The sequence below is a fragment of the Vicia villosa genome, linkage group LG5 (assembly GCF_029867415.1).
Source record: "Vicia villosa cultivar HV-30 ecotype Madison, WI linkage group LG5, Vvil1.0, whole genome shotgun sequence".
Classification (NCBI taxonomy): domain Eukaryota; kingdom Viridiplantae; phylum Streptophyta; class Magnoliopsida; order Fabales; family Fabaceae; genus Vicia; species Vicia villosa.
In genome coordinates, this window is record NC_081184.1 from 144,399,920 (window position 1) to 144,424,232 (window position 24,313).

Genomic DNA, 24,313 nt, shown 5'->3' on the forward strand with positions numbered 1-24,313 from the left:
TGGCTTGGTCATCATGGTTTTGAGGGTTGAATGAGTCAACAAGGTTTGTGTGAGGTAGCTTTGGCTTCAAGGTGAAATTCATGTATTTGCAAAGTATATAAGCCATTCTCCTGACTACCCAAGCTAATCATCGACTTGCTATTTAATTCATGTAACATGCATTTACCAACAGAAAACACAGCAGAACATTTCAATGTTTGGCACAATTTTAAAATGGAAATTAGGTTTAAATGAAAATATGGTGAAAATAAACATGATTTTGGTAGAAAATAAGTGAAAAATGACGTTAGCAGCATAATTGACTATAACACAATTACCATTTGGGAGACCAGCTATAACTGGTTTGATCTTATAGTACGAACTAAACAAATCTAGGGATGAGTAAACAAGATCATTAGCTCCAGAATCAAACATCCATGAGCATGATTTATTAACATGTTTAGAAATGCTATTACATATGATACATGATGATGATTCCACAAGTGATTGACTTGTTGAAATATGATTTGTGGTTAAGACTTGAACTGAGGTATCCAAATTTGACTATTTGGAGAAAGTAAATAAGTTACTCATATTGAGCTTGGGAAATAGGAACATCGTCTCTTGCAAACGAACCTACCTGATTCTCATCAACAGGTTGAGGTAATTCATTGTTTTCAAGCTGGCTAGCATTCACAAAGAATTTTTGCTTATCGAAATTAGGATTTCCATGTTTTGGATAGCAAAAATTAATGGCGTGACCAGTTTTATTCTTGGTAATCAAATGTATGAATTTCAGCTTACTCTTGGCTACCAAAACGGTGGTGAATATGTTGTTGTCTTTCTCCAAATGGACCTGCATGTGGCATCTCACAAGCGTTGTCTGTGCACACGTTGCAGCTTTGCATGCTAATCAAACTCATTGTTCTTACCACTCTAATAGTAATAATTTTCCTTTTTCAGTCCATATTTGCATACTCACTTGCTTCTTTGTCTTCGACTCGACACGTCATATATGCATGTTTCCATGCAATTCATTATATATAACAGCGTCATAAGAATCACTCACATTCACTTCACTTTTTAACTAAACCACTACTACATTCCATTTGTGTTATAACTTGTCATTATGGAGAAGAAAACAATCGGCTTTTTCTTCATGCTCTTCCTTCTCTTAGCAGCTGGTAAATACAATATATATTGATATTCTTCTTCCTTTTCAAATATTATGTGTTTGATCATTTGTACATTTATGTGTTGTGTGGTTAATGAATTACAGATGTTTCGGTGAAGACTGGAGAGGCGTTCGGGCGGTGTAAGGTTAAGAGCGTCAGGTTTAAGGGACCATGCTCGACGGACACAAACTGTGCAGAGGTGTGCAGGGTAGAAGGTTACAGAGGTGGTGATTGTCACGGCCTCCGTCGCCGCTGTATGTGTCTTTGTTAGTTCAACAATCCCCATGCAATGCAATATCTACCTTTTAACCACTCCTTCAATCATCATAAATAAATATTCCAGCCACGGTCTTATTAAAATATGATCTTTTAAGCATGTTCAGTTTGATGTGTAATGGACTTTATGGAGGTTGTGTTGTAATATTATGGTGTACAATAAATGAAAGTTTCTTAATCTGGAAAAAATATATATATTTTTAGAAGCTTCCATGATGCCTAAGAAATCTAAAAAATAGGATTAAAAACTCCAAATAAATTTGAGATATGAATTCTCTCCTGTCCAATATTAGGCATATCTCCTAGTATCAATTTCCTTTTATTGCATTTGGTTTGGAAGAATAATTACAATTTTTTTTTTAACAAAGCAAAATTATAATTTCTCTTTCATAATCAAATGTTTAATACAAAAATGTTTAATACAAGGAGAAATTACTTGACGTTTCACAAACTTTACTTTAAAGTTGGAAAAATTATAAAGTAGCAATTTAATATCGTTAACTATAGAATAATCTTTCTCCTCCTCTTCTATCCTAGCCGTCACTTTTTTTCTTTTTTCTTCCTCTCTCTCAAAGAGGGGTGATTTATGATCAATTTTGATCCAAAATCACCCCTCCAAATCGTTTTTGTTTATCTATTACTTAAATAAGTGATTTTCACACCTTTTCTTTTTTGTTTTTTTTGTGATTTTGTGAGTTTTTGTTTTGATTTCCCATATTTCTGTGGTGTATTTTGATTTCTCGTCTTTGTGCGGGTATTTTGTTTTTCCGTTTTTGTGCGGTGTTCATTTCTTTCAGGTTGAAAGATTAGTTTCGATCTAGTGCAGATTCAATCGATGACTTTGGTGTCGTCAACGCTACAGATCCGGAAGCATGAATATTTCGGACATCTCAATACAATCAATACATTAATATTTGTAGGCATATGCAATTTGCTGTTTTATACTATTAATATGGATGCTGTGGATTTGTTCGCAGATTCATCCTTTTTGTTTTTGGCGATTTTGAATTTGTATTGCAACGATGTACTTTATCGATTTGAATGAATGAATATCATTTATTTTCTGTCCAAAAAAAAGTTGAAAAAATTATAAAGTAACAATTTAATATCGTTAACTATAGAATAAAATTTAGAGTTTCTTACCGTAACAGATTGAAAAGTTTGAATCACTTTAATTACGATATTCTTTTAAATTTTAATTTAAAGCTCGTTAATTAAATATCATATATACTCTTAAGAGAACTTCTCAAAACACCTTAGATTTTATAACTCTAAATATCCTAAAGATATAGATTAAAATAAAAATAATTAAAAGGATTTGATTTTTTTAAAGTAAAATAGAAAGAGACTAATATGAATATTTAGAAAAATTAATTTGACATCATAAAGTCCTTCATTAGAAATTAAAAATATATATACATTTTCTTATTTTATATGATATTAATTTTATATGATATAAAATTGATTTATTTTAAAATTATAGAAATATTTAGTTTTACTCTTTTAGTTGTCAATTTTCTTTTAATTATGGTAATTTATATTAATTCAGAAACAAGTCATTACAAGGTGATCTTCATGATCCAGCTGAGACAAAAAGCTAAACTGCTATAGCATCATATTTGCTATATATATGGACTCTAAACTTTCCACTAACCCAACCTCTATATATAATACTACCTTTAATCATCACTTCGATATTACTTCTATCAATGTCCTTTCCAAACAAACATTATTTCTATGCAAACTTAATTATACACATATTTTATAGTGCGTAGCGGCCATCTTGTTTATTTTTGTTTTCTATTCTTTATCTTTGGTATTGTCAATGAAGGAAAGGAATTCTCTAGTGTGAGATCAGGGCCGGTCCCGACTTTTTAGAGGCCCAAGGCAAATAAATAAATGGACCCATAATAAAAAAAACACATGTTTAACTCGCCTCTAAAATGAAGAAGAATTTCGTAAGGATTAAAAATATGAAGTATTGGTTGTTTCGAACAATAAAAAGAATTTAAATGCAGATAAGTAGTTATATGCAAATCATTAAGAATTCAAAATCGAAATATAATTAACTAAATTAAGAATAAGAATATTTTAATTACCTTAATTGCTTTATTTACTAGGCAACATCCATCATCTCAAAGAAATGAAATTGACGTTTTCTCGTTTTGATTGTGGAAAACCAAATCATATGGCTAGAAAATGTAAGAGCAGGGATAAACTATGTCCTGACCCTAATAGGCAAGTTTACCTGATTGGTAAAAAAATTATTTCTATAACAAAAAAATAATAAATCAAAGCACAAGTGATAATAAATTTAATTTCATCATAAAAATCTATAATAAATTAGATAATTATATGACAAAATTTTAAGTATTTAATTATAATATATAAATAATTTCTAAAATTTATACTAATTAAATTTTAATAGATTATATACAAGTTATTTTATAATTAAAATTAGAAATGCTAATTAGATAAATTGAGAGAGTTATGGCACTAAGACATAATTAATTAAATTTGTCTTTTTAAAATGATGGTTTTAATTACTGTACTAAAAAATTGAACTTCTAAAGTTTGGATGGTTAGCAAGATCGAACTCACAATGGTTTTAATTGCCATGTTTATTTATGGTACCTAAAAAATTGAACTACAAAAGTTTGGATCATTAGCAAGAATCGAACTCAGAACTCCTTGTTTGCAAAGCATTGCCAAATCCGCTGTGCCACAGGTAAAGTATTGCGCGTTAATTTCGCTAATCAATATATAATATAATATTTCAGTTTAATTATTTTTATCTACACCCCCTAAATTTTGAGGCACCCATTGTGTTGAGGCCCTGGGCTGGGGGCCTGCTTGCCCTGGCCCAGGGCCGGACCTGTGTGAGATATTGGATCGAACTCTAGTATAATTGAAAAGTTGCTTCTTGGTTCGACAGAATTAAGGATGAAGTCGAAGGTTGCTCACATGCTTGTGTCGAAGATGCTAGGGTTGTTGGCATATTAAATTAGGTTTTAGTGTTTAAACCCTAATTTATTACGTTAGCTTGTTTATTAAGTTGGCTTGTGTAATGAGCCTTGTAGAAAAAGCTCATTAGTTAGTATGTTAGGTTTTATTATAAATAGCATACTAGTCTCTCATTATTGTAAGCTGCAAATCTTAATTTAGGGTGAGAGAAGTTATTTGTTATTATTGTAAACTTGTAATATTGTTTGTAAGCTACAAATTCTAATTTAGGGTGAGAGAAGTTATTTATTATTATTGTAAACTTGTAATATTGTTTTCTAAGAGAAAGTGAAAGAATAGCAGTTATAATCTTATTTTTCCTAATTCCTATTATATTTTGTTCCTGACATCGTTTTTCACAACACCTAGGCACATACATAATGTTCACCCAATCGAAAATGTTCTGCCATGTAATAGCAGAGATGTTACATTCAAAAAGAAGGTGGTTGATAAGTGCAAAAATGTTGATGTTTTGAGTATGTAATTAGTGGCACTTATCGATACTTTTGTTAATACCGTTTGAATAATTCCCCGTTTTGTGTATAAATACGTATACTTTGTGAATAGTTGTATTTTCATATACTTTTATACCATTTGATAGTTTTTCCTTTGTTTTTATAGGTATTCATGCTTATTGGAGCCTTGAGGAATAAAGTGTCAAAGGCACGGCTTCGATTTCGCAATTTCGGTGAAAGCCCGCTTAGCCACCGTCAAGCGGACTTCCAAATACTCAAAATAAGGATGACCAAAATCATAATTTTGGTTTCCATTCATTCATTATTGGATAGAGCATTGAATAAGCTTTCCAACGCTTCGAACCGGGCGCAATTCGGAGTTACGGTTCTCGAGTTATAGCGAAAACAAAATCTGATTTTTAGCAGACTCCGCTAAGCGGAGGGGGGTCCGCTGAGCGGAGCTCCAGCGGAGCAAATCAGCGTCTGGATGCAATTTTGAGTCCGCTGAGCGGAGGGGGTCCGCTAAGCGGACCTGCTAAGACAGCAACTCGTCAAAAGGGGCAAAAATCACATTTTTAGGTTATGGGTTGGGTATTTTTGAGTCCCAACACCATCATTTCCATTCTTAGAGTAGAATTGGCTTAGAAAACAACTTCGGAGGTTTCATTAGGATGATCGGGGGTGGATTGAGCGTCGAACGGAGCTGACAAACCGGGAGATTTTCGGTTCATTTCTCTTCTTCTTTGTGTATTTCTCTTTGGTTGGGTTTTGTTTGTATATTTACTTGAATCTTATGTATATTTACCGATTATAATGTTATATTTAACTTGCTTTACAAATCTGTGTTGATATTATCCTGGATTTTTGCTCTATGCTGAGGATTTGGGGTGCTTTAGAGATAAACTTCTTGAATCCTTATCTAGGATGATTATCTGTTAGTTTCTGAACTCTAGAGATAGATTTAGAGCTAGCATTCACTGTGAGTATCTGTACTTAATGCTTTCGTGTTTGAGCGGCGCGCGAGAGATTGCCGACGCGAGAACACGGATGTTCTCGTAGATTCGCGTTAGAGATAACCTTAGTTGTGAGATGATCTCGTTTGTGCTCCAGAGATGGACGCTTATGTGAGAGATACGTGATAACATAGATGAGTATCATAGGTTGAGTATAACGGGTTGGTAATTGTATGTTTGTGAAGAGTGAATATATTTACATTCCTAATAAGTTATTTCTCTTCTAAGAATGTGTTTATTCTTTTCTTGTCTATATCTTTATTTACTTTTTGCTCATTCAAACCCAAGCTCGAAACCGTAGAAACTGTTGAATGGCATCTCTCCATCTCTGAGGACGATAAATCCCGGATCAATATTTCCAAATCTTGTTTGTTGCTTGCCCTATACTGCATTCAACAAAATGGCGCCGTTGCCGGGGATGGTTGTTGAATTGCATCGCAATAGTTTATATGGTTTTGAGCTTTGTATATAACGTATATATTGTATATGTTTACTTGTATATTTTCACTTGTCCATGTTTACTTGTTTACATTCACCAATTTTCTCTTTTTGTATGATAATAATTGTACTTGTTCCATACTTGTACATGTGTGTTTGTTTGTGTATATAGTTGTACACTTTCGTTTTTATGTTCGTTTAATCATTGTATATATTTGTACCCGTAACGTTTGTTGAGTGGTTGGTTAGGACACTTTCTTTAGGCTTGTGCGGTGAGACGTCACCATGGCATGATTGGAGGAAGCTACTTTCCAAACACCGAAACAATAAAGGCGTCGAGCTAACGACGTAAAATAAGCGCTTGTTGGGAGGCACCCCAACGGTTGTAAATGTTGTTTATATTTCTGTTTATGAGGTATTTAGGTGAAGTGGTGAGTGATTAGAACAGCTGGTGCTGTTCTGATTTTTCTGGTTTTTTTGTGATCCGCTAAGCGAGCCTAGCTCCGCTAAGCGATGACAGTAAAATTTTGTTTTCTTGTTTTGTACCAGTGGGGTTCCTATTCCACTTGGTTCACTCCTTTTTCCCACTCTCACCAAGGCTAATTAATAGTATATATTAGTTTTGTTTTTCTAATTCTTTTGTTGGTTGTTTATACTCAAATTTTGTTCGGTGATTCGAAGATTTTTGAGGTGATTTTCCAAAGCTTGAGTGTTTCAACTTGCGGATGTATGGTAGGACATTGTTTTTGAAGTTGTATCATTCAAGGTACTCATTTATCGCTTTCTATAACATAGCATGTTTAGGAAACTTTTCATTTTTACAATTATCATACCATTCATTCTTTTGCATTACTTGCTTGTTGATTGAATCACTTTAGTTCCCAAACCATAAATGTGAGAAAGCTTTCCATTATTTACATATGCTGGAGGCCACAATCTTTGTTTTAACTGGATTTTATTATGCTTAATCTTTTGTTTATGTTGATTTTATGAAAGCATGAAAAGGATCAAGGCATTTTGTTTCATTTTGAGCACAACCACCATAACCAAATAGTCAATTCACCTTGTGAGTGGGTGATCATTTGTTAACCCTTTTGAGCTTTTTGTCAATGTCCATGTTGTTTTTGCTAAATGCTTATCTTTGAGTGTTTAGTTCTCATTTTTGCATGGATGATTGATTCTTTGTTTTCTTGAACCCTCAACCATGATTTTTGGTATGAATTTTTACCTTGCCTTAGAAAGTAGGGAGTATTCATATGATGGTGTGGTTGAATTCAAGTTGGGGAGAAATGATTGCTACTTATGTGGTTGTTGTTATGAGGTTGAAAAGAAAGAAAAAAAAATGTGAAAAAGAAAGAAAAGAAAAAGAAAAAAAAGGAGAAAAAGTTTTGAAAAAGAAAAAGAAAAGAGAAACGAATAATTGTGCTAATAAGTATTGTGATTGGTTTGAGAAACTTGTGGTTATGGGAGAAGTTTAATCGAGATTTTGTTGCTTAGAATCTTTGGTGGATTGATCACTCCCTTAGGTTTAGGCAAGTTTTTGTTTCGATTAGCCTTAGGACTTATCCCTTGTTAGTTAACCAAGCCACATTACAACCTTGAAAAGTCCTTGTGATTCTTGCTTTTGTATCTTCAATGTGATTTTTGGATGAATGCATAATTTAATCTTTTGTTTGCAAGATTGTTGGATGAGTGTTAAAAGTCCCTCACCTTTGTGTGTTCTTCATCCATTGATGAATTTTGCTAGGTGTGATTCATGATGTGAGCATGTATTGTTTTAGAATGTTTTGCATGATTTTTGTACTTAGGATTCGTTTCGTTTACATGTTGTCGTTGTAGGATAGTGGTAAGTATTTACTTTGTTTATACGTTTTTGTATTGAGCCATACATTTGTTTTTGGTTTTCAAAACTTGTTGATTCACAATTCTTTGGTTTATCACTTTTGATGCTTTGATTTATTTGACATTGTTTGAGGACAAACAAAGTTTCAAGTTGGGGAGAGTTTGATAAGTGCCAAAATGTTGATGTTTTGAGTATGTAATTAGTGGCACTTATCGATACTTTTGTTAATACCGTTTGAATAATTCCCCGTTTTGTGTATAAATACGTATACTTTGTGAATAGTTGTATTTTCATATACTTTTATACCATTTGATAGTTTTTCCTTTGTTTTTATAGGTATTCATGCTTATTGGAGCCTTGAGGAATAAAGTGTCAAAGGCACGGCTTCGATTTCGCAATTTCGGTGAAAGCCCGCTTAGCCACCGTCAAGCGGACTTCCAAATACTCAAAATAAGGATGACCAAAATCATAATTTTGGTTTCCATTCATTCATTATTGGATAGAGCATTGAATAAGCTTTCCAACGCTTCGAACCGGGCGCAATTCGGAGTTACGGTTCTCGAGTTATAGCGAAAACAAAATCTGATTTTTAGCAGACTCCGCTAAGCGGAGGGGGGGTCCGCTGAGCGGAGCTCCAGCGGAGCAAATCAGCGTCTGGATGCAATTTTGAGTCCGCTGAGCGGAGGGGGTCCGCTAAGCGGACCTGCTAAGACAGCAACTCGTTAAAAGGGGCAAAAATCACATTTTTAGGTTATGGGTTGGGTATTTTTGAGTCCCAACACCATCATTTCCATTCTTAGAGTAGAATTGGCTTAGAAAACAACTTCGGAGGTTGCATTAGGATGATCGGGGGTGGATTGAGCGTCGAACGGAGCTGACAAACCGGGAGATTTTCGGTTCATTTCTCTTCTTCTTTGTGTATTTCTCTTTGGTTGGGTTTTGTTTGTATATTTACTTGAATCTTATGTATATTTACCGATTATAATGTTATGTTTAACTTGCTTTACAAATCTGTGTTGATATTATCCTGGATTTTTGCTCTATGCTGAGGATTTGGGGTGCTTTAGAGATAAACTTCTTGAATCCTTATCTAGGATGATTATCTGTTAGTTTCTGAACTCTAGAGATAGATTTAGAGCTAGCATTCACTGTGAGTATCTGTACTTAATGCTTTCGTGTTTGAGCGGCGCGCGAGAGATTGCCGACGCGAGAACACGGATGTTCTCGTAGCTTCGCGTTAGAGATAACCTTAGTTGTGAGATGATCTCGTTTGTGCTCCAGAGATGGACGCTTATGTGAGAGATACGTGATAACATAGATGAGTATCATAGGTTGAGTATAACGGGTTGGTAATTGTATGTTTGTGAAGAGTGAATATATTTACATTCCTAATAAGTTATTTCTCTTCTAAGAATGTGTTTATTCTTTTCTTGTCTATATCTTTATTTACTTTTTGCTCATTCAAACCCAAGCTCGAAACCGTAGAAACTGTTGAATGGCATCTCTCCATCTCTGAGGACGATAAATCCCGGATCAATATTTCCAAATCTTGTTTGTTGCTTGCCCTATACTGCATTCAACAAAATGGCGCCGTTGCCGGGGATGGTTGTTGAATTGCATCGCAATAGTTTATATGGTTTTGAGCTTTGTATATAACGTATATATTGTATATGTTTACTTGTATATTTTCACTTGTCCATGTTTACTTGTTTACATTCACCAATTTTCTCTTTTTGTATGATAATAATTGTACTTGTTCCATACTTGTACATGTGTGTTTGTTTGTGTATATAGTTGTACACTTTCGTTTTTATGTTCGTTTAATCATTGTATATATTTGTACCCGTAACGTTTGTTGAGTGGTTGGTTAGGACACTTTCTTTAGGCTTGTGCGGTGAGACGTCACCATGGCATGATTGGAGGAAGCTACTTTCCAAACACCGAAATAATAAAGGCGTCGAGCTAACGACGTAAAATAAGCGCTTGTTGGGAGGCACCCCAACGGTTGTAAATGTTGTTTATATTTCTGTTTATGAGGTATTTAGGTGAAGTGGTGAGTGATTAGAACAGCTGGTGCTGTTCTGGTTTTTCTGGTTTTTTTGTGATCCGCTAAGCGAGCCTAGCTCCGCTAAGCGATGACAGTAAAATTTTGTTTTCTTGTTTTGTACCAGTGGGGTTCCTATTCCACTTGGTTCACTCCTTTTTCCCACTCTCACCAAGGCTAATTAATAGTATATATTAGTTTTGTTTTTCTAATTCTTTTGTTGGTTGTTTATACTCAAATTTTGTTCGGTGATTCGAAGATTTTTGAGGTATTTTCCAAAGCTTGAGTGTTTCAACTTGCGGATGTATGGTAGGACATTGTTTTTGAAGTTGTATCATTCAAGGTACTCATTTATCGCTTTCTATAACATAGCATGTTTAGGAAACTTTTCATTTTTACAATTATCATACCATTCATTCTTTTGCATTACTTGCTTGTTGATTGAATCACTTTAGTTCCCAAACCATAAATGTGAGAAAGCTTTCCATTATTTACATATGCTGGAGGCCACAATCTTTGTTTTAACTGGATTTTATTATGCTTAATCTTTTGTTTATGTTGATTTTATGAAAGCATGAAAAGGATCAAGGCATTTTGTTTCATTTTGAGCACAACCACCATAACCAAATAGTCAATTCACCTTGTGAGTGGGTGATCATTTGTTAACCCTTTTGAGCTTTTTGTCAATGTCCATGTTGTTTTTGCTAAATGCTTATCTTTGAGTGTTTAGTTCTCATTTTTGCATGGATGATTGATTCTTTGTTTTCTTGAACCCTCAACCATGATTTTTGGTATGAATTTTTACCTTGCCTTAGAAAGTAGGGAGTATTCATATGATGGTGTGGTTGAATTCAAGTTGGGGAGAAATGATTGCTACTTATGTGGTTGTTGCTATGAGGTTGAAAAGAAAGAAAAAAAAATGTGAAAAAGAAAGAAAAGAAAAAGAAAAAAAAGGAGAAAAAGTTTTGAAAAAGAAAAAGAAAAGAGAAACGAATAATTGTGCTAATAAGTATTGTGATTGGTTTGAGAAACTTGTGGTTATGGGAGAAGTTTAATCGAGATTTTGTTGCTTAGAATCTTTGGTGGATTGATCACTCCCTTAGGTTTAGGCAAGTTTTTGTTTCGATTAGCCTTAGGACTTATCCCTTGTTAGTTAACCAAGCCACATTACAACCTTGAGAAGTCCTTGTGATTCTTGCTTTTGTATCTTCAATGTGATTTTTGGATGAATGCATAATTTAATCTTTTGTTTGCAAGATTGTTGGATGAGTGTTAAAAGTCCCTCACCTTTGTGTGTTCTTCATCCATTGATGAATTTTGCTAGGTGTGATTCATGATGTGAGCATGTATTGTTTTAGAATGTTTTGCATGATTTTTGTACTTAGGATTCGTTTCGTTTACATGTTGTCGTTGTAGGATAGTGGTAAGTATTTACTTTGTTTATACGTTTTTGTATTGAGCCATACATTTGTTTTTGGTTTTCAAAACTTGTTGATTCACAATTCTTTGGTTTATCACTTTTGATGCTTTGATTTATTTGACATTGTTTGAGGACAAACAAAGTTTCAAGTTGGGGAGAGTTTGATAAGTGCCAAAATGTTGATGTTTTGAGTATGTAATTAGTGGCACTTATCGATACTTTTGTTAATACCGTTTGAATAATTCCCCGTTTTGTGTATAAATACGTATACTTTGTGAATAGTTGTATTTTCATATACTTTTATACCATTTGATAGTTTTTCCTTTGTTTTTATAGGTATTCATGCTTATTGGAGCCTTGAGGAATAAAGTGTCAAAGGCACGGCTTCGATTTCGCAATTTCGGTGAAAGCCCGCTTAGCCACCGTCAAGCGGACTTCCAAATACTCAAAATAAGGATGACCAAAATCATAATTTTGGTTTCCATTCATTCATTATTGGATAGAGCATTGAATAAGCTTTCCAACGCTTCGAACCGGGCGCAATTCGGAGTTACGGTTCTCGAGTTATAGCAAAAACAAAATCTGATTTTTAGCAGACTCCGCTAAGCGGAGGGGGGGTCCGCTGAGCGGAGCTCCAGCGGAGCAAATCAGCGTCTGGATGCAATTTTGAGTCCGCTGAGCGGAGGGGGTCCGCTAAGCGGACCTGCTAAGACAGCAACTCGTTAAAAGGGGCAAAAATCACATTTTTAGGTTATGGGTTGGGTATTTTTGAGTCCCAACACCATCATTTCCATTCTTAGAGTAGAATTGGCTTAGAAAACAACTTCGGAGGTTGCATTAGGATGATCGGGGGTGGATTGAGCGTCGAACGGAGCTGACAAACCGGGAGATTTTCGGTTCATTTCTCTTCTTCTTTGTGTATTTCTCTTTGGTTGGGTTTTGTTTGTATATTTACTTGAATCTTATGTATATTTACCGATTATAATGTTATGTTTAACTTGCTTTACAAATATGTGTTGATATTATCCTGGATTTTTGCTCTATGCTGAGGATTTGGGGTGCTTTAGAGATAAACTTCTTGAATCCTTATCTAGGATGATTATCTGTTAGTTTCTGAACTCTAGAGATAGATTTAGAGCTAGCATTCACTGTGAGTATCTGTACTTAATGCTTTCGTGTTTGAGCGGCGCGCGAGAGATTGCCGACGCGAGAACACGGATGTTCTCGTAGCTTCGCGTTAGAGATAACCTTAGTTGTGAGATGATCTCGTTTGTGCTCCAGAGATGGACGCTTATGTGAGAGATACGTGATAACATAGATGAGTATCATAGGTTGAGTATAACGGGTTGGTAATTGTATGTTTGTGAAGAGTGAATATATTTACATTCCTGATAAGTTATTTCTCTTCTAAGAATGTGTTTATTCTTTTCTTGTCTATATCTTTGTTTACTTTTTGCTCATTCAAACCCAAGCTCGAAACCGTAGAAACTGTTGAATGGCATCTCTCCATCTCTGAGGACGATAAATCCCGGATCAATATTTCCAAATCTTGTTTGTTGCTTGCCCTATACTGCATTCAACAAAATGGCGCCGTTGCCGGGGATGGTTGTTGAATTGCATCGCAATAGTTTATATGGTTTTGAGCTTTGTATATAACGTATATATTGTATATGTTTACTTGTATATTTTCACTTGTCCATGTTTACTTGTTTACATTCACCAATTTTCTCTTTTTGTATGATAATAATTGTACTTGTTCCATACTTGTACATGTGTGTTTGTTTGTGTATATAGTTGTACACTTTCGTTTTTATGTTCGTTTAATCATTGTATATATTTGTACCCGTAACGTTTGTTGAGTGGTTGGTTAGGACACTTTCTTTAGGCTTGTGCGGTGAGACGTCACCATGGCATGATTGGAGGAAGCTACTTTCCAAACACCGAAACAATAAAGGCGTCGAGCTAACGACGTAAAATAAGCGCTTGTTGGGAGGCACCCCAACGGTTGTAAATGTTGTTTATATTTCTGTTTATGAGGTATTTAGGTGAAGTGGTGAGTGATTAGAACAGCTGGTGCTGTTCTGATTTTTCTGGTTTCTTTGTGATCCGCTAAGCGAGCCTAGCTCCGCTAAGCGATGACAGTAAAATTTTGTTTTCTTGTTTTGTACCAGTGGGGTTCCTATTCCACTTGGTTCACTCCTTTTTCCCACTCTCACCAAGGCTAATTAATAGTATATATTAGTTTTGTTTTTCTAATTCTTTTGTTGGTTGTTTATACTCAAATTTTGTTCGGTGATTCGAAGATTTTTGAGGTATTTTCCAAAGCTTGAGTGTTTCAACTTGCGGATGTATGGTAGGACATTGTTTTTGAAGTTGTATCATTCAAGGTACTCATTTATCGCTTTCTATAACATAGCATGTTTAGGAAACTTTTCATTTGTACAATTATCATACCATTCATTCTTTTGCATTACTTGCTTGTTGATTGAATCACTTTAGTTCCCAAACCATAAATGTGAGAAAGCTTTCCATTATTTACATATGCTGGAGGCCACAATCTTTGTTTTAACTGGATTTTATTATGCTTAATCTTTTGTTTATGTTGATTTTATGAAAGCATGAAAAGGATCAAGGCATTTTGTTTCATTTTGAGCACAACCACCATAACCAAATAGTCAATTCACCTTGTGAGTGGGTGATCATTTGTTAACCCTTTTGAGCTTTTTGTCAATGTCCATGTTGTTTTTGCTAAATGCTTATCTTTGAGTGTTTAGTTCTCATTTTTGCATGGATGATTGATTCTTTGTTTTCTTGAACCCTCAACCATGATTTTTGGTATGAATTTTTACCTTGCCTTAGAAAGTAGGGAGTATTCATATGATGGTGTGGTTGAATTCAAGTTGGGGAGAAATGATTGCTACTTATGTGGTTGTTGCTATGAGGTTGAAAAGAAAGAAAAAAAAATGTGAAAAAGAAAGAAAAGAAAAAGAAAAAAAAGGAGAAAAAGTTTTGAAAAAGAAAAAGAAAAGAGAAACGAATAATTGTGCTAATAAGTATTGTGATTGGTTTGAGAAACTTGTGGTTATGGGAGAAGTTTAATCGAGATTTTGTTGCTTAGAATCTTTGGTGGATTGATCACTCCCTTAGGTTTAGGCAAGTTTTTGTTTCGATTAGCCTTAGGACTTATCCCTTGTTTGTTAACCAAGCCACATTACAACCTTGAAAAGTCCTTGTGATTCTTGCTTTTGTATCTTCAATGTGATTTTTGGATGAATGCATAATTTAATCTTTTGTTTGCAAGATTGTTGGAGGAGTGTTAAAAGTCCCTCACCTTTGTGTGTTCTTCATCCATTGATGAATTTTGCTAGGTGTGATTCATGATGTGAGCATGTATTGTTTTAGAATGTTTTGCATGATTTTTGTACTTAGGATTCGTTTCGTTTACATGTTGTCGTTGTAGGATAGTGGTAAGTATTTACTTTGTTTATACGTTTTTGTATTGAGCCATACATTTGTTTTTGGTTTTCAAAACTTGTTGATTCACAATTCTTTGGTTTATCACTTTTGATGCTTTGATTTATTTGACATTGTTTGAGGACAAACAAAGTTTCAAGTTGGGGAGAGTTTGATAAGTGCCAAAATGTTGATGTTTTGAGTATGTAATTAGTGGCACTTATCGATACTTTTGTTAATACCGTTTGAATAATTCCCCGTTTTGTGTATAAATACGTATACTTTGTGAATAGTTGTATTTTCATATACTTTTATACCATTTGATAGTTTTTCCTTTGTTTTTATAGGTATTCATGCTTATTGGAGCCTTGAGGAATAAAGTGTCAAAGGCACGGCTTCGATTTCGCAATTTCGGTGAAAGCCCGCTTAGCCACCGTCAAGCGGACTTCCAAATACTCAAAATAAGGATGACCAAAATCATAATTTTGGTTTCCATTCATTCATTATTGGATAGAGCATTGAATAAGCTTTCCAACGCTTCGAACCGGGCGCAATTCGGAGTTACGGTTCTCGAGTTATAGCGAAAACAAAATCTGATTTTTAGCAGACTCCGCTAAGCGGAGGTGGGTCCGCTGAGCGGAGCTCCAGCGGAGCAAATCAGCGTCTGGATGCAATTTTGAGTCCGCTGAGCGGAGGGGGTCCGCTAAGCGGACCTGCTAAGACAGCAGCTCGTTAAAAGGGGCAAAAATCACATTTTTAGGTTATGGGTTGGGTATTTTTGAGTCCCAACACCATCATTTCCATTCTTAGAGTAGAATTGGCTTAGAAAACAACTTCGGAGGTTGCATTAGGATGATCGGGGGTGGATTGAGCGTCGAACGGAGCTGACAAACCGGGAGATTTTCGGTTCATTTCTCTTCTTCTTTGTGTATTTCTCTTTGGTTGGGTTTTGTTTGTATATTTACTTGAATCTTATGTATATTTACCGATTATAATGTTATATTTAACTTGCTTTACAAATCTGTGTTGATATTATCCTGGATTTTTGCTCTATGCTGAGGATTTGGGGTGCTTTAGAGATAAACTTCTTGAATCCTTATCTAGGATGATTATCTGTTAGTTTCTGAACTCTAGAGATAGATTTAGAGCTAGCATTCACTGTGAGTATCTGTACTTAATGCTTTCGTGTTTGAGCGGCGCGCGAGAGATTGCCGACGCGAGAACACGGATGTTCTCGTAGCTTCGCGTTAGAGATAACCTTAGTTGTGAGATGATCTCGTTTGTGCTCCAGAGATGGACGCTTATGTGAGAGATACGTGATAACATAGATGAGTATCATAGGTTGAGTATAACGGGTTGGTAATTGTATGTTTGTGAAGAGTGAATATATTTACATTCCTGGTAAGTTATTTCTCTTCTAAGAATGTGTTTATTCTTTTCTTGTCTATATCTTTGTTTACTTTTTGCTCATTCAAACCCAAGCTCGAAACCGTAGAAACTGTTGAATGGCATCTCTCCATCTCTGAGGACGATAAATCCCGGATCAATATTTCCAAATCTTGTTTGTTGCTTGCCCTATACTGCATTCAACAAAATGGCGCCGTTGCCGGGGATGGTTGTTGAATTGCATCGCAATAGTTTATATGGTTTTGAGCTTTGTATATAACGTATATATTGTATATGTTTACTTGTATATTTTCACTTGTCCATGTTTACTTGTTTACATTCACCAATTTTCTCTTTTTGTATGATAATAATTGTACTTGTTCCATACTTGTACATGTGTGTTTGTTTGTGTATATAGTTGTACACTTTCGTTTTTATGTTCGTTTAATCATTGTATATATTTGTACCCGTAACGTTTGTTGAGTGTTTGGTTAGGACACTTTCTTTAGGCTTGTGCGGTGAGACGTCACCATGGCATGATTGGAGGAAGCTACTTTCCAAACACCGAAACAATAAAGGCGTCGAGCTAACGACGTAAAATAAGCGCTTGTTGGGAGGCACCCCAACGGTTGTAAATGTTGTTTATATTTCTGTTTATGAGGTATTTAGGTGAAGTGGTGAGTGATTAGAACAGCTGGTGCTGTTCTGATTTTTCTGGTTTCTTTGTGATCCGCTAAGCGAGCCTAGCTCCGCTAAGCGATGACAGTAAAATTTTGTTTTCTTGTTTTGTACCAGTGGGGTTCCTATTCCACTTGGTTCACTCCTTTTTCCCACTCTCACCAAGGCTAATTAATAGTATATATTAGTTTTGTTTTTCTAATTCTTTTGTTGGTTGTTTATACTCAAATTTTGTTCGGTGATTCGAAGATTTTTGAGGTATTTTCCAAAGCTTGAGTGTTTCAACTTGCGGATGTATGGTAGGACATTGTTTTTGAAGTTGTATCATTCAAGGTACTCATTTATCGCTTTCTATAACATAGCATGTTTAGGAAACTTTTCATTTGTACAATTATCATACCATTCATTCTTTTGCATTACTTGCTTGTTGATTGAATCACTTTAGTTCCCAAACCATAAATGTGAGAAAGCTTTCCATTATTTACATATGCTGGAGGCCACAATCTTTGTTTTAACTGGATTTTATTATGCTTAATCTTTTGTTTATGTTGATTTTATGAAAGCATGAAAAGGATCAAGGCATTTTGTTTCATTTTGAGCACAACCACCATAACCAAATAGTCAATTCACCTTGTGAGTGGGTGATCATTTGTTAACCCTTTTGAGCTTTTTGTCAATGTCCATGTTGTTTTTGCTAAATGCTTATCTTTGAGTGTTTAGTTTTCATTTTTGCATGGATGATTGATTCTTTGTTTTCTTGAACCCTCAACCATGATTTTTGGTATGAATTTTTACCTTGCCTTAGAAAGTAGGGAGTATTCATATGATGGTGTGGTTGAATTCAAGTTGGGGAGAAATGATTGCTACTTATGTGGTTGTTGCTATGAGGTTGAAAAGAAAGAAAAAAAAATGTGAAAAAGAAAGAAAAGAAAAAGAAAAAAAAGGAGAAAAAGTTTTGAAAAAGAAAAAGAAAAGAGAAACGAATAATTGTGCTAATAAGTATTGTGATTGGTTTGAGAAACTTGTGGTTATGGGAGAAGTTTAATCGAGATTTTGTTGCTTAGAATCTTTGGTGGATTGATCACTCCCTTAGGTTTAGGCAAGTTTTTGTTTCGATTAGCCTTAGGACTTATCCCTTGTTTGTTAACCAAGCCACATTACAACCTTGAAAAGTCCTTGTGATTCTTGCTTTTGTATCTTCAATGTGATTTTTGGATGAATGCATAATTTAATCTTTTGTTTGCAAGATTGTTGGAGGAGTGTTAAAAGTCCCTCACCTTTGTGTGTTCTTCATCCATTGATGAATTTTGCTAGGTGTGATTCATGATGTGAGCATGTATTGTTTTAGAATGTTTTGCATGATTTTTGTACTTAGGATTCGTTTCGTTTACATGTTGTCGTTGTAGGATAGTGGTAAGTATTTACTTTGTTTATACGTTTTTGTATTGAGCCATACATTTGTTTTTGGTTTTCAAAACTTGTTGATTCACAATTCTTTGGTTTATCACTTTTGATGCTTTGATTTATTTGACATTGTTTGAGGACAAACAAAGTTTCAAGTTGGGGAGAGTTTGATAAGTGCCAAAATGTTGATGTTTTGAGTATGTAATTAGTGGCACTTATCGATACTTTTGTTAATACCGTTTGAATAATTCCCCGTTTTGTGTATAAATACGTATACTTTGTGAATAGTTGTATTTTCATATACTTTTATACCATTTGATAGTTTTTCCTTTGTTTTTATAGGTATTCATGCTTATTGGAGCCTTGAGGAATAAAGTGTCAAAGGCACGGCTTCGATTTCGCAATTTCGGTGAAAGCCCGCTTAGCCACCGTCAAGCGGACTTCCAAATACTCAAAATAAGGATGACCAAAATCATAATTTTGGTTTCCATTCATTCATTATTGGATAGAGCATTGAATAAGCTTTCCAACGCTTCGAACCGGGCGCAATTCGGAGTTACGGTTCTCGAGTTATAGCGAAAACAAAATCTGATTTTTAGCAGACTCCGCTAAGCGGAGGTGGGTCCGCTGAGCGGAGCTCCAGCGGAGCAAATCAGCGTCTGGATGCAATTTTGAGTCCGCTGAGCGGAGGGGGTCCGCTAAGCGGACCTGCTAAGACAGCAGCTCGTTAAAAGGGGCAAAAATCACATTTTTAGGTTATGGGTTGGGTATTTTTGAGTCCCAACACCATCATTTCCATTCTTAGAGTAGAATTGGCTTAGAAAACAACTTCGGAGGTTGCATTAGGATGATCGGGGGTGGATTGAGCGTCGAACGGAGCTGACAAACCGGGAGATTTTCGGTTCATTTCTCTTCTTCTTTGTGTATTTCTCTTTGGTTGGGTTTTGTTTGTATATTTACTTGAATCTTATGTATATTTACCGATTATAATGTTATATTTAACTTGCTTTACAAATCTGTGTTGATATTATCCTGGATTTTTGCTCTATGCTGAGGATTTGGGGTGCTTTAGAGATAAACTTCTTGAATCCTTATCTAGGATGATTATCTGTTAGTTTCTGAACTCTAGAGATAGATTTAGAGCTAGCATTCACTGTGAGTATCTGTACTTAATGCTTTCGTGTTTGAGCGGCGCGCGAGAGATTGCCGACGCGAGAACACGGATGTTCTCGTAGCTTCGCGTTAGAGATAACCTTAGTTGTGAGATGATCTCGTTTGTGCTCCAGAGATGGACGCTTATGTGAGAGATACGTGATAACATAGATGAGTATCATAGGTTGAGTATAACGGGTTGGTAATTGTATGTTTGTGAAGAGTGAATATATTTACATTCCTGGTAAGTTATTTCTCTTCTAAGAATGTGTTTATTCTTTTCTTGTCTATATCTTTGTTTACTTTTTGCTCATTCAAACCCAAGCTCGAAACCGTAGAAACTGTTGAATGGCATCTCTCCATCTCTGAGGACGATAAATCCCGGATCAATATTTCCAAATCTTGTTTGTTGCTTGCCCTATACTGCATTCAACAAAATGGCGCCGTTGCCGGGGATGGTTGTTGAATTGCATCGCAATAGTTTATATGGTTTTGAGCTTTGTATATAACGTATATATTGTATATGTTTACTTGTATATTTTCACTTGTCCATGTTTACTTGTTTACATTCACCAATTTTCTCTTTTTGTATGATAATAATTGTACTTGTTCCATACTTGTACATGTGTGTTTGTTTGTGTATATAGTTGTACACTTTCGTTTTTATGTTCGTTTAATCATTGTATATATTTGTACCCGTAACGTTTGTTGAGTGGTTGGTTAGGACACTTTCTTTAGGCTTGTGCGGTGAGACGTCACCATGGCATGATTGGAGGAAGCTACTTTCCAAACACCGAAACAATAAAGGCGTCGAGCTAACGACGTAAAATAAGCGCTTGTTGGGAGGCACCCCAACGGTTGTAAATGTTGTTTATATTTCTGTTTATGAGGTATTTAGGTGAAGTGGTGAGTGATTAGAACAGCTGGTGCTGTTCTGATTTTTCTGGTTTCTTTGTGATCCGCTAAGCGAGCCTAGCTCCGCTAAGCGATGACAGTAAAATTTTGTTTTCTTGTTTTGTACCAGTGGGGTTCCTATTCCACTTGGTTCACTCCTTTTTCCCACTCTCACCAAGGCTAATTAATAGTATATATTAGTTTTGTTTTTCTAATTCTTTTGTTGGTTGTTTATACTCAAATTTTGTTCGGTGATTCGAAGATTTTTGAGGTATTTTCCAAAGCTTGAGTGTTTCAACTTGCGGATGTATGGTAGGACATTGTTTTTGAAGTTGTATCATTCAAGGTACTCATTTATCGCTTTCTATAACATAGCATGTTTAGGAAACTTTTCATTTGTACAATTATCATACCATTCATTCTTTTGCATTACTTGCTTGTTGATTGAATCACTTTAGTTCCCAAACCATAAATGTGAGAAAGCTTTCCATTATTTACATATGCTGGAGGCCACAATCTTTGTTTTAACTGGATTTTATTATGCTTAATCTTTTGTTTATGTTGATTTTATGAAAGCATGAAAAGGATCAAGGCATTTTGTTTCATTTTGAGCACAACCACCATAACCAAATAGTCAATTCACCTTGTGAGTGGGTGATCATTTGTTAACCCTTTTGAGCTTTTTGTCAATGTCCATGTTGTTTTTGCTAAATGCTTATCTTTGAGTGTTTAGTTCTCATTTTTGCATGGATGATTGATTCTTTGTTTTCTTGAACCCTCAACCATGATTTTTGGTATGAATTTTTACCTTGCCTTAGAAAGTAGGGAGTATTCATATGATGGTGTGGTTGAATTCAAGTTGGGGAGAAATGATTGCTACTTATGTGGTTGTTGCTATGAGGTTGAAAAGAAAGAAAAAAAATGTGAAAAAGAAAGAAAAGAAAAAGAAAAAAACGGAGAAATAGTTTTGAAAAAGAAAAAGAAAAGAGAAACGAATAATTGTGCTAATAAGTATTGTGATTGGTTTGAGAAACTTGTGGTTATGGGAGAAGTTTAATTGTGCTAATAATATACTTAAATAGAACATGAAACATACTAAGTTAGAATAATATAACAGTATATGGAAATTAGAATAATTAAGTGTATAAACATGGTACATTATTAAATAGAACTTTAGCAGTATACTTAAATTGAACTATTGCAGTATGAACATGGTATATTATTAAATAGAACTATAGCAGTATGAACCATATTAATTGCATCAAAACAGATTTCTAGAGCATATTTCCAGAACAGAATTGCATATAGAATTGAATATCATAACAGAATTGCATACCTTTTGTTGGTCTGATATAAATCCATAAGCATTTTGTTGAATGGACTGTAAGTCTTCGAGTAATAACTTAAGAAACCATTGCCATGAATCCTTTGTTTCAGCTTCCACAACTGCATAAGCTATTGGTATCATCTTGTTATTTCCATCCTTACCAACGGCCCCTACCAACTGACCTCCGAAGTCCCCTTTCAGAAAACATGCATCCAAACCAATTAGAGGCCTGCAAGTGGTTGCAAATGCTGACTTGCATGCTTCTAAGCATACATATATTCTTTCAAACACAGGACCACAAGCTGAATCATCGCACTGAATTTTAACTGTAGAGTTTGGATTTGACTTCAATAATTCCTCAGCATAACTTCTAAGGTGGATGAATTGTTCACGACCAGCTCCTTGAATTAACTCTATCGCTTTTTTCTTGGCTCTATATGCTTGATCTACTGACAACTTCACCCCCCACTTTTCCATTGCTTCTGCAATCAACCCTTTAGTCTTCATATCAGGAGTGTGTCTTAATGTATTCACAAATTTTTTAGCTAACCAAACGGTCGTCGCTTGTCTATTCCTTGGTGTCCTATGACAATTATGTAGATTAGTGAAGCTAACAAGTTGCCAAAATTGGTTGGTTGTCCTAAGGCTAAACCTTATATAAAAGGGACAACCTACCATACACTTTACAACCACTCTCTTCTTGTCATTTTTCTTGATCACAACATTCTTATTAGACTCCATTGCATAATCTTTTACGGCATCTTTGATTTGCATCTTATCCTTGAACATCATCCCAATTTCAAACTTCGTAGTTTGTTTAAAAGATGGAAACCTTTCCATGCCATCTTCAACATCACTTCCAAGTGGTGTATGTAGCTCATCTGAATCACAACATTCATTATCAGAATTAACAACCAATCTTGAGGGTTGCTCAGTTGAAGTGTTAGGGAGAACCGTGGTCCAATTAACACCGAAATCATGACCTAAGTTCAACTCCTCATCCTCACTTTCCTCACTTTCCTCACCATCCTCATCATCCTCACACTCCTCATAATCAGGATCTGTTTCACTGTCTTCACTATTGACACCTTCAACATTGACATCCTCGACATTTTCATCTTCACCATTTGCTTCTTCAACATTTTCATCTTCAACAATTGTTTCTTCAACATTTACTTCTTCAAACCTAACATCCTCAATATTAACTTCTTCGACTTTGTGTTCAACATAAACGTCGATCAATTTATATCCTCTAATATCTTCCATGAATTTTAACACATCTTTGTCATCATTCAAAGGCCGAAGTCCACGAGAAAAGGCATACTTAGGATTCCAATACCATAAACACCGAATATTACAATACCCTTCATTTTTAATCATCTTTTCAATCTCTATATAGGACATTAAGTCCACATCCCAGTCCCAATTCATTTCACTTGCAATCCCTCCAACATACAACTTCACTGGATGTTGCACCAAATGTCCCCTATGATGTATTCTAAGTCTTACAGTTTGTGTTTCACTTGGCCTACACAAAATAAAAACACACCTCTGTAAACAACAAGAACTGAATATGCAAACCACAATGTCACCAAGAAATGAATACGCAAACCACAAAATAAATCCCAACCACAATGTAACCATAAAGAAACCACAGACAAACTAGGACCCAAACGTAAAGCTAAACATAAATCCCAAATGTAAACCTAAACGTAAATCCCAAACGTATTCCTAAACGTATACGCAATATCAGTACAAGAAGTTTGCATACCTCAAAACAAAAGTTGGATTTGCCATGGCGATGACGATGAACAAAGATTACGATGGGGACGGTGATGACGACGATGAACTTACGGTTCGTATTCCTCAGTTTGCATCTTCATGGGTCTCAATCAAAAGGGTTAAAGCGTGTCTCTTTAGGTTTTGTTAATTGTTATAAGATTTTGATAATGAAAATGAATTAATAATAAATATAATGAAATAATAATAATAATTTTAATGACACATCTAAATTTTAATTAATTTAAAAATGAATTTTCTGAGGTGGAAATAAATATTTATGACTTCAAACTGACACGTCATCAAAGGAAGCGCCACCTCATTAAAAAATTGTTCCAAATTTGATGGAGGACTAAAATTCAAAACAAAACATGAAAAAGGGACCAAAATCCAGGTTTTTAAAATGGGAGGATCAAAATTCAAAAAAAGGTAAAATAGGGGGACCAAAGTTGCTATTAAGCCAATTAAAAATATTATATTTATAAGGACACTTTTTTTTTTTAAAATGAATGATAATATATATATATATATATATATATATATATATATATATATATATATATATATATATATATATATATATATATATATATA

The 24,313-nt window shown here is 34.9% G+C and overlaps 1 protein-coding gene across 1 annotated transcript; it reads right to left on the minus strand.

Annotated features, from left to right (window-relative positions):
* Window positions 1-565: 565 nt before the first annotated feature.
* LOC131605659 (uncharacterized) lies at window positions 566-23,860 on the minus strand. Its single transcript, XM_058877991.1, has 3 exons — window positions 23,712-23,860; window positions 21,950-23,468; window positions 566-835 (listed from the first exon to the last, which is right to left on the minus strand). The coding sequence occupies exons 1-3, from the start codon at window positions 23,735-23,737 to the stop codon at window positions 566-568; spliced, it is 1,815 nt and encodes a 604-aa protein (XP_058733974.1). The 5' UTR covers window positions 23,738-23,860.
* Between the last annotated feature and the right edge of the window lie 453 nt (window positions 23,861-24,313).